Raw genomic sequence first — 14,906 nt, 5'->3', positions numbered from 1 at the left:
CGGGCTGGGCCTGTCAGTAAGCAGATGAATGGTCGGGCTGGGCCTGTCAGTAAGCAGATGAAGGGTTGGGCTGGGCCTGTCAGTAAGCAGATGAATGGTCGGGCTGGGCCTGTCAGTAAGCAGATGAATGGTCGGGCTGGGCCTGTCAGTAAGCAGATGAAGGGTTGGGCTGGGCCTGTCAGTAAGCAGATGAATGGTCGGGTTGGGCCTGTCAGTAAGCAGATGAATGGTCAGGCTGGGCCTGTCAGTAAGCAGATGAATGGTCGCGTTGAGCCTGTCAGTAAGCAGATGAATGGTCGGGGTGGACCTGTCAGTAAGCAGATGAATGGTCGGGTTGGACCTGTCAGTAAGCAGATGAATGGTCGGGTTGGGCCTGTCAGTAAGCAGATGAAGGGTCGGGCTGGACCTGTCAGTAAGCAGATGAAGGGTCGGGCTGGGCCTGTCCGTAAGGAGATGAATGGTCGGGCTGGACCTGTCAGTAAGCAGATGAAGGGTCTGGTTGGGCCTGTCAGTAAGCAGATGAAGGGTCGGGTTGCGCCTGTCAGTAAGCAGATGAAGGGTCGGGTTGGGCCTGTCAGTAAGCAGATGAAGGGTCGGGCCGGGTCTGTCAGTAAGCAGATGAATGGACGGGTTGGGCCTGTCAGTAAGCAGATGAATGGTCGGGCTGGGCCTGTCAGTAAGCAGATGAATGGTCGGGCTGGACCTGTCAGTAAGCAGATGAATGGTCGGGCTGGACCTGTCAGTAAGCAGATGAATGGTCGGGTTGGACCTGTCAGTAAGCAGATGAAGGGTCGGGCTGGGCCTGTCAGTAAGCAGATGAATGGTCGGGCTGGGCCTGTCAGTAAGCAGATGAATGGTCGGGTTGGGCCTGTCAGTAAGCAGATGAATGGTCGGGTTGGGCCTGTCAGTAAGCGGATGAATGGTCGGGTTGGGCCTGTCAGTAAGCGGATGAATGGTCGGGCTGGGCCTGTCAGTAAGCGGATGAACGGTCGGGCTGGGCCTGTCAGTAAGCGGATGAACGGTCGGGCTGGGCCTGTCAGTAAGCGGATGAACGGTCGGGCTGGGCCTGTCAGTAAGCGGATGAACGGTCGGGTTGGGCCTGTCAGTAAGCGGATGAACGGTCTGGTTGGGCCTGTCAGTAAGCAGATGAACGGTCGGGCTGGGCCTGTCAGTAAGCAGATGAACGGTCAGGCTGGGCCTGTCAGTAAGCAGATGAACGGTCGGGTTGGGCCTGTCAGTAAGCAGATGAACGGTCGGGTTGGGCCTGTCAGTAAGCAGATGAACGGTCGGGTTGGGCCTGTCAGTAAGCACATGAATTGTCGGGCTGGGCCTGTCACGTTGCAGATGAACGGTCGGGTTGGGCCTGTCAGTAAGCAGATGAAGGGTCGGGTTGGGCCTGTCATTAAGCAGATGCAATGCCCCCTGTAGTGGTGCCCATACGCAATGCCCCCTGTAGTGGTGGCCATATGCAGTGACCCCTGTAATGGTGCCCATATGCAGTGACCCCTGTAGTTGTGTCCCTTAAAGTAGTGTCCCCCCACGCTGTGCCCCCAGTAGTAATGCACATTAGCAATGCCCCCTGTTGTGGTGCCCATATGCAGTGCCCCCTGTAGTGGTGCCCATATGCATTGCCCCCTGTAGTGGTGCCTATATGCAGTGCCCCCTGTATACTGTATAGGTGCCCATATGCAGTGCCCCCAGTAGTTGTGCCCCTTAAAGTAGTGCACCTGTAATTCTGTCCCCCCTGTAGTTTTATCCACCGCACTGTAGTTCTGACCCTGTAGTTCTGTTCCACGCAGGCTCCTCAGTGTGCGGGTGACGTCATGACGTAACCCGCACCCTGCATCACTGGGAACGCTGGTCTCTGAAGTGATCGGAGGCTTCCTTAGCCTCTGATCACTTCAGAGACCAGCGTTCACAGGGCAATTCTGGCACCCGGCAGGCTGTCAGCTTAGACAGCTTCCGGGTACACGCGCCTGCGGACAAATTCGGAGCCTGGAGCTTGCGCTCCACTGGAACCACCCTCCCTACGCCCCTGCCTATAGGAATGGACCCAACTCTGCTTCAAGTATCAGCTCCATATTTTGTTACTGGCTTTCCCTTGCCCAGGCCCCCACTACATTACTATGGGAAACAAAGCAATAATGGCGCTCAGTGTTAGTAGTGGAGTGTGTTACTGCGCAGGCTCCAATAAAATGGCTATTCAAGGAATACTGCATTACCTTACCAAGATGGCCATCGACAGTGTATCTGCGCATGCGTGGCACCGACTTGCCAATGTGAATGAGCGACACGTCCTCCTCTTAGCTCCAGAGACCCGCAACGTTAAGCGCTTGATCCGTTGTTCCAGAGCTGTGCACCACTACCCATACTGAGAGGACAGTCTCCGGCTGGTGATCTGTCACCTGCTCCGCTACAGGCCCCGCTCCATCCAGAACCAGATATCTGTAACAGTGAGTACCGCTGTACATCCACTGCTACAAAATAATCTACAGAGCCTGGTTAAGCCACCTGAGTGGTCACAGCCTATAATATAACCGGTGGTGTGGACAGTACTCTGCTCACCATCGTTTTATTAATGAGGATAGGCGCTAACATAGGCATCCGAAGCCACCGGCACAGGGGTTGCGGCTTCGGCACTTCCCCCTCCGTCAGGTCATGAACTACCCTGTCCCCCCTCTCACCGGGACATAGAGTGGTCACCTGGGTGGCCAGGTGAGTCCAAGTGAGAAGTGTATGTCCTGGAGGGAGGGAGGGAGGGAGGGAGGGAGGGAGGGAGGGAGGGTGGGGTGAGTAGGGTACGATTACTTACCTCACCATAGAACATAATTTTGACGACATTGTTTTTGTAAAAATCATACTACACTATTGTTTTTTTGCCCCCCATTTCTTCTCCCCATTTTCTGACGATTATTACAAAAAGATCCCCTCTGGGGAGAAGATTCGTGGACCCATACAAGTCCCGTTGATTGTACACCATTGATGAATTTAGTACGGTTGTAATTATGAGTTTGGTACCAGACATATAACTGTGATAATATTTGATGCTTCATTGTTTTATGGTTTGGATTGTGGTTTCGCTGATTGGGTTGAGAAAGGACTGAGCGCAGCCAGAGGTCATCACCTTTGTATATGTTCCATCAGCTCTTTCCTATTACCTGATAGACTGTACTTCATAGATGCTACTTTCAAAGCTGATTGGTTGCTATGGGCAACTTCTCCACGCTTTTCACTACTTGAAACATAAACCCCAAAAAGAGAGAGAGGGTGAGGGAGGGAGATAAAGGGGGGGGGGGGGGGGGAGAGAACAAGAGGGCGAGAGGGAGAAAGAGAAGAGACAGCTAAAGTAGATGAATGAATGCTGAGTACAGGAAACCTCACAGGGGAACTAACCAATAATCGTCTGTAACTTGTAAGTAAAGTTACCAATTATGTAGAAGTAAAATGTACTATTTTGGTGGAAAAAAATTGTATTAATAGAGAACACAGAAACATTGTTCCATATTTAAATATTTTCTATACCCCGGTGGTTCACAAACTTTTGTGAATCACGGCGCCCTTATAATAACAAAATTCTTTTCACGGCTCCCCTGGGCCAAAAGTTTCTTATACCTCTTTTCCACCAAAAACCCGGGTCCGACCTGGATTTACAGACATGGGTCCTCATTCAGAGCCGTACGTTCTGAGCAGAGCGCACGCTCTGAATGAGGGCCGGCCTCCATGAAAATGGAGCGTCCTTCTGGACGCTCGTATAGCTGTGGGTCACCACCCACAGGCTATACGAGCGTGCATTTTGATGGCCGCGATGGTCGCGATGACCATCGAAATTGCGAGCCGGAGCTTGCGGTTGCGGTTTTCAACCGCAAGCTCCGGAGTGATTTTGGCTCTATCAGAGCCAAAATCACTCCCACTGACATCACTATTGATGTCAGTGGGCCGGCTTCTGACGGGAGGCGTTCCCATGGGAACGCCCCCGTCAGGGAGGCACGCCCCCGGCACGCCTACCAAAGGGGGCGTGCTGTCAATCAACATCGACAGCACGCCCCCTTTGATCAGACACAACGAGCGAAGGACTTTCCTTCGCTCGTCGCGTCTGGCGCATGCGCACGACGGAGCTCCCTCCGTCGTGCGCATGCTCAGTCCATAACATCGACCCACTTGCGAGTGGACAGCCGCTCGCGAGTGGGTCTGAATCAGGCCCTTGGTTCCAACCCAGGATAGACACTGTTTACACAGCACCATCGATCTGGGTTATTCTCAGGTCAGCCCCGTTCACACTGAACCCGAGTCTGCCCTGCTAAAGTTGGGAGGTCATAAAAAGTGGGAGGTGACTGCTCCACAGCCACCAATCAGCTCATTTTAGGCATGACCCAGGTCTGATAACCTGGGTTGTGCCGTTTACACTGCAGCATTACCCGGGTCCATCCTGGGTCTGACCCTGGTAGCTGCCTGGGTTGGATTGCTGGGTTATTTTTCAGGGACCCTTTTACACTGAGCTGCGACCTGGGTAGACCCAGCAAAAACCCAGGTTTTTGCTCTGGTGTAAAAGGGGTATTAGTGAGAAACTCATATAAAAATAATAAATTAAGTAATTTCTGCTCATCTGTCATCCTTAGGGTCAGTTATGTGCTGGTCAGGGCGGCGCTTCTGTTTGTCCACATATTGTACGATTGGCAGCAGCACCGGCTGTTCCCTAATATATTGACCATAAATAATTTGATCCTGGACCTCCCTGTAATCCAGGACACATATTATGAATAACACAGATTCTGGGGCTGGCTGACTTCAAGTCGGCTTTTCACCTGGTTTTAATCAGCCAGAGAACCTGCGCGATTCACACGTGTCCGGAATTAAAGGGCTGATAGGGAAGCCTAGTCCCACGGCAGCCAGTATGGGAAGCACTGCAGTAACCCTGCGTTAATCATACAGCGAGAGACAGAGACCTTTGATCTTATCTCCTCTCCGATCTCTGATCATTTGATGGATAGTAGGGGGCACTCATTGCTCACAGGCTGAGTCTTCATTGGTCTGTTCATCATCAGGCAGCTCCCCAGGGAAGTGAGGATGGAAGGAAGGTCTCAGGACCTCATTCAGAGTCGGTCGTTGCAGCCGCTCGGTCGTAGGAGAAAGGGGCCGTATATGCAAATTAAGCGATCACAAGTTGCGGTCCTAAGATGAGATCGTTAGCTGAACAACCGGGGGTAAGAAGCGGCCGTAAGACTAAATAACGCCCCCTTCTCGTTCACCACACATGTCATCTCCTGGGATATAAGGATTAATCGTGAGCATCGGGAACCATAGGAACCGGTCGTAGTGCTTAAGGTTGACCCTCTCTTAAGCACTACGATCAAGCGGTCGTAAGACTAAATAACGCCCCCTTCTCGTTCGCATTACACGTCATCTCCGGGCATATAATGATTAATCGAGACCATCGGGAACCATCGGAACTGGTCGTAGAGCTTAAGGTTGACCATACCCTCTCTTAAGCACTACGATCATGTCAGTGTACAAACCTCCCATGTTACATGTGCCATGACACTACTTTGTTAATTATGCACTCCCATAATCCGTATGCACTCCCATAATCCGTATGCACTCCAATAAACCGTATGCACTCCCATAATCCGTATGCACTCCCATTAAACACCGTTCGCATAATTAGGCACGCTTGCGTTCGGATCTCCACTCCCCCGTTTTCAAGCACCTTCCCCTGTTACCACCCACAAAAAGTTAATCCTGTCACTCAAACTAACGACCTGGCCAAGTTCAAGGAGAGAGCAATTTCTGATCGTAATAGCTAGTTTGCGCACGCGCATTGCGAACTTTACTCATGCGCAGTTTAGCGAACATCGGTGGCGTACGACCGTGCGGCCGCAACGACCGACTCTGAATGAGGTCCTCAGTGTCTGTGTGATCAGGACAGGTTCTCCCCTATCTGCAGGCCTATACAAATATATATTATAAAGTATATATTTATGTAATGGGAATAAAGGGACATTTATTATTCCACAAGTCATTACACATATGAATGCACATCCCTGTATGAGAGGAGGGGTCCTGGACAGGCACATTTGTGGAGCTTGCACACAATAAGCGATAAGACCCCTAACTCGTACAGCGCCCCCCCATTACGTCAGTGATTTTCATATTATGGGCTCTAATTATACGATGTAATATATCACTTATATCATCTAACACAGGAGGCAGAGACCCCAGAATGCCTCAAACTGGAAATGGGATCACTAATTATTATAATTATTTGTATATAATTACTTACCCAGCATGATACGTTCCCTGGATGACATAACAGAGCAGACAGATACGTACATAGGGGGAGAGTTCCTGTCTGCGGCCCAGGTTCCATTCTCAGCTTTATTCTCTGGATCAAAGCCCAGCGGACGGCTCCCTAATGAGGCCTCATGCTGTAACGGCGGCACGGAACAGCAATTTACAGGCGATTCATCTTCTGCATTGTACTTTTACTTACTTGTCATGTGTCTATATGTCTTCCCGGTCTATCATTTACAACGTAGGCTGCCTAGTGTAAGGGATTACTTTATATTATTTATTATTGCTTATATGCATATGTCATGCTCTACAGAGGCTCCATAGAGACAAAAGCTTTTTATGTTGTACTTTGCGCTTTTAAGGTATGATTGATTCTATAGTCGCACGCAAAGAGGCTGCATCGGCGGCTTAAAGACAAATGCAGATTTCTGCATCCAAGTAGCTGCACTGCCCCTATAAATCAGCTTGTGAGAGCGAACGCCGTCATTACCAGCGCACAATCGCAGCAGCCATGTCTTGGGTAGAAAAGATTAGCCTGAATTCAGCAGGATCTCTACGTACGCTCATTTTTGAGGAAGCCCCAACAACGGGATCATACCCCTCTTGCGTGCAAACACCCCATCGCTGCCCAGTTACACCAATTTAGCCACAAGGGAGAGTCAGATGACTTCTGTGCTACTCTGAATAACCCGCAGATCCGCAGAGATGCGTATACGTCTCAGGTGCCCTCGGACGCATTCGCAGTGTGAAAACTTGGAATCAGCCCCATATAAACGCTGTGCAATCAGTCTGACACAATTATTATAAGGTCATGTGTTCATTTTACATTGGCGCGTCATTTAAGGCCATTCTGTTAAAGCTGCAGTCTCTCTCCACAGCAAGAATGATTGGTAATTACAGATCACTAATAACTTCAAAGAATGGACCTCAGAGTCGGGCGCGAGCGCCGATGCGCTTGCAACCGACTCGATGGTTAGTCCTGCGCACGTGCAGCGGCCGCACTGCGCGTGCCCAAGCCCCGGAGCGAGAGAGAAAATCTCTCGCTCCGGAGCTCTCTACAAAAGGGGCGGCTGTTGATGTTGATCGACAGCTCGCCCCATTTTGTAGGCGGGGCGGGGGGGTGGCTACACAAATGGAGGCGTTCCCATGCGAACGCCTGCCGTTTTGTGGGCGGCCGCACTGACATCATCAATGATGTCAGTGGGGAGCTTCCTGCTCAAACAGAGCAGGAAGCTCCCTGGGGCTTACGAGTGCCGAGACCCAACCTTAGGGTCTCGTCGTAAGCCCCGATGGTCGCGATGGTGATCATCGCGACCATCACCCTGGTCGCAAGCTAAGCTGCGGGTGGTAACCCACAGCTTAGCTTGCGACCAGGAGGCCGCACTTGATAATGAAGCGGCCGCCCTCATTCAGAGCGAGCGGTCGCTTCTTGTGACCGCCTCTGAATGAGGTCCAATGTACCTACAAATAATTCCCTGATCGCTCGATGGACCATGGAGGTTACTCGCTGCCCCTGAAAATCCGGCCTCACTGAGCTGGAGCTGCCTTAGGATAAGAAGTTTTGTTCCTTGGGGTAAATTTCCACCCTCTGCATGCACCAGCCAGTATCACACCAGACCGGGGCCTTGGTACAAGTAACCGCAGCTAGTTTTATATGTGTAGCAATATAAACAAAATCATAAAAATGAATCCAAACCCGTCTGGCTGTAACTTACAAGGTCTTCCTCTCTAAAGCTGGGTACACACCATTTCGATTTTAGGCTGATCGGGTAAAACTGTCCCCAGTGTGACCCCCTGTCAGCCGAGTACACACTGCGCAGACATAGCACAGTGTGTACGGGCCTCTATGGGATCGGGAGGTCGAACCGATAAATATTAAATCGTACATAAGATACGACCCCTCGATACCGACCTTTGCAGGAGCATTAAAAGCCGTTTACCGGCTATCGCTCCGGCATCGGGACAGCGTACACACCTATACGGCCGTTTTCTCGATATGAAAAGCACGGCTCGATGATTGTATAGGTGTGTAATCAGAGGACTTAGGTCCTGATTCAGACCCGCTCGCTTAAGCGCGATCGCTCGCTCTGAGCGATTTTCTCCCATCTGCGCATGCGTATAATTCGCAGTGCGCGTACGCAAGCCTTTCGTTGCGATCTGATTTTGGTAGCTCGTAAGCCACTATCAGGTCGCTACTTTGAGTGACAGCGCCGTTTGTGGGTGGTAACAGGGGAAGGTGCTTGTGAACGGGGGAGTGGATGTGCGAACGCAGGCGTGTCTGGCCGCCAAAACGCTGTTTAAAGGGCGTGCATAATTAGCAAAGTAGCGTCATTGTACACGTCACCTCCATGTATTTCAGCCAGCACTGATCGTTGTGCTTGCGGCGGGTTAAGGCAACTCCAAGGGCTGCGAGCAGCTCCAATGGCTCACGATGGTCCCGATTAATCTTTCATTTCCCGGAGATGACGTGTATTGCGAGAGGCAAGGGGGCGTCTTCAGACATTTGCGAGCGCACTTTGCCGTAGCTCGCTAAAACATAGTGGGCATCCTTACGCGACGCAGTGCGAGCTCTTTATTTAAATATCCGGCCCCTTTTTGCCAGCGAGCGATCGCATCTTGCGAGCGGGTCTGAATGAGCTCCTTAATGTCCAACTCACACATAATAGCATTTAAATACAGCAGTCAGGGTCTGGGGCACAGGGTTCTGTGGGTGGCACCGTCAGCACCCATGCTTCTGGCTAGCAGGGTGCCTGGAATGGTACCCTGAAGCCATGATCGCTGCTGTAGCCCTGCCAGAGCATCTGTTAGACGCTCCAAACAGGCACCCTGCAGCCTGTACAGCCGATCAGTGCTGCATTTACCAGTGCTAGCAGCCCTGCCCCCTCTACGTAACGCAATGATATCAAGCCCGACATCATTAGGTCCAGGCGCTCGGGGCAGGCCGGCACAGGACACATTTGAGCCCTGTTATGGTGCGGATGGCACTTACATAAAGCCATAGCAATGTCTCTCAACAGGTCTGTCAGCCTGCTCCCCAGGCAGTGAGAGACTGCCCAGAGACACTGACACATCCTTTACCAGCCTCTCACAGATGGTCTGGCAATCAAGGCTGCTCATTACCTGGATAATTACAACACAGAAGTTAAAAACCTGGGACATATATACCTCCCATCAACAACTAGAGCTCAGCGCAGCAACATGTTTTCTTATGTATTATGCCAATTGTCAATAAAATGATGCAGCTACAACCTCGTCATAGTTCAGAGCTAACATAAACTAAACGCCGAAGAAATGAAGGTCTGACCCGGAAGTAATGGTCACATGACCAACGGGACCCACAACACGCCGCTACCGCCGTAGGGGGCAGCAAAGTCACCGCTGGGCCACGACAATGAATGTCGACATATCATACCCAACGCACTCTACCGATTCCTTCTTTCATGTATTTTGCAGAACATCTCATCATCCTTATCACTATTCTCAGATGGCCTAAATTCGGGGAACAAATAAAGATATATGGAGAGGGAGTAGCACCCTTAACGTGTTTCCAGTTGACCTTGAAGTGACCATTGGCAGCCCCCACCTGTCTCATGCATCACATACCTCCTGCACGGCTGACTGGGAGGCTGAGTTGTCCTCCGCTCCTGTGGTCGGGGTCTGTCCAGCAGCCAACTGCACGAGAGAAAGAGAGAGAGAGAGAGTAAAGTGCAACGCTAGCACCTCCCATTATCCCCCATTATATATCCCTCCCATTATCCCCCATTATATATCCCTCCCATTATCCTTCATTATATACACCTCCCATTATCCCCCATTATATACACCTCCCATTATCCCCCATTATATATCCCTCCCATTAGCCCCCATTATATATCCCTCCCATTATCCTTCATTATATACACCTCCCATTATCCCCCATTATATATCCCTCCCATTATCCTTCATTATATACACCTCCCACTATCCCCCATTATATATCCCTCCCATTATCCTTCATTATATACACCTCCCACTATCCCCCATTATATATCCCTCCCATTATCCCCCATTATATATCCCTCCCATTATCCCCCATTATATATCCCTCCCATTATCCTTCATTATATACACCTCCCATTATCCCCCATTATATACACCTCCCATTATCCCCCGTTATATATCCCTCCCATTATCCCGCATTATATATCCCTCCCATTATCCTTCATTATATACACATCCCATTATCCCCCATTATATATCCCTCCCATTATCCTTCATTATATACACCTCCCACTATCCCCCATTATATATCCCTCCCATTATCCTTCATTATATACACCTCCCATTATCCTTCATTATATACACCTCCCACTATTCCCCATTATATACACCTCCCATTATATACACCTCCCATTATCCCCCATTATATACACCTCCCATTATCCTTCATTATATACACCTCCCATTATCCCCCATTATATATCCCTCCCATTATCCCCCATTATACACACCTCCCATTATCCCCCATTATATACACCTCCCATTATCCCCCATTATATGCACCTCCCATTATCCCCCATTATATACACCTCCCACTATCCCCCATTATATATCCCTCCCATTATCCCCCATTATATATACCTCCCACTATCCCCCATTATATATCCCTCCCACTATCCCCCATTATATATCCCTCCCATTAACCCCCATTATATATGCCTCCCATTATCCCCCATTATATACGCCTCCCATTATCCCCCATTATATACACCTCCCACTATCCCCCATTATATACACCTCCCACTATCCCCCATTATATACGCCTCCCATTATCCCCCATTATATACGTTTCCCATTATCCCCCATTATATACGCCTCCCATTATCCCCATTATATTCGCCTTCCATTATCCCCCATTATATACGCCTCCCACTATCCACCATTATATACACGTTCCACTTTCCCCCATTATATACACCTCCCATTATCCTCCATTATATACACCTCCCATTATCCCCCATTATATACACCTCCCATTATCCTCAATTTTATACACCTCCCATTATCCCCCATTAAATACACCTCCCATTATCCCCCATTATATACACCTCCCATTATCCCCCATTATATACACCTCCCACTATCCCCCATTATATACACCTCCCACTATCCCCCATTATATACGTCTCCCATTATCCCCCATTATATACGCCTCCCATTATCCTCCATTATATACACCTCCCATTATCCCCATTATATACACCTCCCACTATCCCCCATTATATACGCCTCCCATTATCCCCCATTATATACGCCTCACTCTATCCCCCATTATATACACCTCCCATTATCCCCCATTATATACAACTCCCATTATCCCCCATTATATACACCTCCCACTATCCCCCATTATGTACGCCTCCCATTATCCCCCATTATATACACCTCACACTATCCCCCATTATATACACCTCCCATTATCCCAAATTATATATCCCTCCCATTATCCCCCATTATATACACCTCCGATTATCCCCCATTATATACACCTCCGATTATCCCCCATTATATACACCTCCCATTATCCCCCATTATATACACCTCCCACTATCCCCCATTATATACACCTCCCATTATCCCCCATTATATACACCTCCCACTATCCCCCATTATATACACCTCCCATTATCCCCCATTATATACACCTCCCACTATCCCCCATTATATACACCTCCGATTATCCCCCATTATATACACCTCCCACTATCCCCCATTATATACACCTCCCACTATCCCCCATTATATACACCTCCCACTATCCCCCATTATATACACCTCCCACTATCCCCCATTATATACACCTCCCACTATCCCCCATTATATACACCTCCGATTATCCCCCATTATATACACCTCCCATTATCCCCCATTATATACACCTCCCACTATCCCCCATTATATACACCTCCCATTATCCCCCATTATATACACCTCCCACTATCCCCCATTATATACACCTCCCACTAACCCCCATTATATATGTCTCCCATTATCCCCCATTATATACACCTCCCACTATCCCCCATTATATACACCTCCCACTATCCCCCATTATATACACCTAACACTATCCCCCATTATATACACCTCCGATTATCCCCCATTATATACACCTCCCATCATCCCCCATTATATACACCTCCCACTATCCCCCATTATATACACCTCCCATTATCCCCCATTATATACACCTCCCATTATCCCCCATTATATACACCTCCCACTATCCCCCATTATATATGTCTCCCATTATCCCCCATTATATACACCTCCCACTATCCCCCATTATAAACACCTCCCACTATCCCCCATTATATACGCCTCCCACTATCCCCCATTATATACACCTCCCATTATCCCCCATTATATACACCTCCCACTATCCCCCATTATATACACCTCCCACTATCCCCCATTATATACACCTCCAATTATCCCCCATTATATACACCTCCCACTATCCCCCATTATATACACCTCCCACTATCCCCCATTATATACACCTCCCACTATCCCCCATTATATACACCTCCCACTATCCCCCATTATATACACCTCCGATTATCCCCCATTATATACACCTCCCATTATCCCCCATTATATACACCTCCCACTATCCCCCATTATATACACCTCCCATTATCCCCCATTATATACACCTCCCACTATCCCCCATTATATACATCTCCCACTATCCCCCATTATATACACCTCCCATTATCCCCCATTATATACACCTCCCACTATCCCCCATTATATACGTCTCCCATTATCCCCCATTATATACACCTCCCACTATCCCCCATTATATACACCTCCCACTATCCCCCATTATATACGCCTCCCACTATCCCCCATTATATACACCTCCCATTATCCCCCATTATATACACCTCCCACTATCCCCCATTATATACGCCTCCCACTATCCCCCATTATATACACCTCCAATTATCCCCCATTATATACACCTCCCACTATCCCCCATTATATACACCTCCCACTATCCCCCATTATATACACCTCCCACTATCCCCCATTATATACACCTCCCACTATCCCCCATTATATACACCTCCGATTATCCCCCATTATATACACCTCCCATTATCCCCCATTATATACACCTCCCACTATCCCCCATTATATACACCTCCCATTATCCCCCATTATATACACCTCCCACTATCCCCCATTATATACACCTCCCACTATCCCCCATTATATATCCCTCCCATTATCCCCCATTATATACACCTCCCACTATCCCCCATTATATATGTCTCCCATTATCCCCCATTATATACACCTCCCATTATCCCCCATTATATACACCTCCCACTATCCCCCATTATATACACCTCCCACTATCCCCCATTATATATCCCTCCCATTATCCCCCATTATATACACCTCCCACTATCCCCCATTATATATGTCTCCCATTATCCCCCATTATATACACCTCCCACTATCCCCCATTATATACGTCTCTCATTATCCCCCATTATATACACCTCACTGGGCGCTATTCCAACGTGCTGAGACCAAATAAAATCTATCGTTTCATCGAACGTTTACAGAGGAATTCTGCAAAATCTTCCCATGGAGGTTTATTATCATTGTATCATTGTATTTATTATTATTGTATCATTGTATTTATTTTCATTGTATCATTGTATTTATTATCATTGTATCATTGTATTTATTATTATTGTATCATTGTATTTATTATCATTGTATTTATTATCATTGTATCATTGTATTTATTATCATTGTATTTATTATCATTGTATTTATTATCATTGTATCATTGTATTTATCATCATTGTATTTATTATCATTGTATTTATTATCATTGTATCATTGTATTTATTATCATTGTATTTATTATCATTGTATCATTGTATTTATTATCATTGTATCATTGTATTTATTATCATTGTATTTATTATCATTGTATCATTGTATTTATTATTATAGAATCATTGTATTTATTATCATTGTATCATTGTATTTATTATCATTGTATCATTGTATTTATTATCATTGTATCATTGTATTTATTATCATTGTATTATTGTATTTATTATCATTGTATCATTGTATTTATTATCATTGTATCATTGTATTTATTATCATTGTATTTATTATCATTGTATTTATTATCATTGTATCATTGTATTTATTATCATTGTATTTATTATCATTGTATCATTGTATTTATTATCATTGTATCATTGTATCATTGTATTTATTATCATTGTATTATTGTATTTATTATCATTGTATCATTGTATTTATTATCATTGTATCATTGTATTTATTATCATTGTATCATTGTATCATTGTATCATTGTATTTATTATCAATGTATCATTGTATTTATTATCATTGTATCATTGTATTTATTATCATTGTATCATTGTATCATTGTATTTATTATCAATGTATCATTGTATTTATTATCATTGTATCATTGTATTTATTATTATTGTATCATTGTATTTATTATCATTGTATCATTGTATTTATTATCATTGTATTTATTATCATTGTATCATTGTATTTATTATCAT

At 46.8% G+C, this 14,906-nt stretch overlaps 1 protein-coding gene across 1 annotated transcript in view; it reads right to left on the bottom strand.

Moving 5' to 3' along the window:
- Positions 1 to 14,906, bottom strand: part of LOC148454388 (uncharacterized) — a gene marked incomplete at its 3' end in the record, with an annotated part of 187,325 nt that overhangs the window by 33,925 nt on the left and 138,494 nt on the right. The window contains exon 6 of the mRNA XM_088460942.1: positions 9,892 to 9,960. Within this exon, the coding sequence (XP_088317068.1) occupies positions 9,892 to 9,960 (69 nt within the window). The remainder of the gene's footprint in view (positions 1 to 9,891; positions 9,961 to 14,906) is intronic.

The sequence above is a fragment of the Taudactylus pleione genome, unplaced genomic scaffold (assembly GCF_031769625.1).
Source record: "Taudactylus pleione unplaced genomic scaffold, aTauple2 ptg000996l, whole genome shotgun sequence".
Taxonomy (NCBI): domain Eukaryota; kingdom Metazoa; phylum Chordata; class Amphibia; order Anura; family Myobatrachidae; genus Taudactylus; species Taudactylus pleione.
The sequence above is the reverse complement of the archived record's forward strand: the minus strand, read 5'-3'. Positions and strand labels throughout refer to the sequence as shown.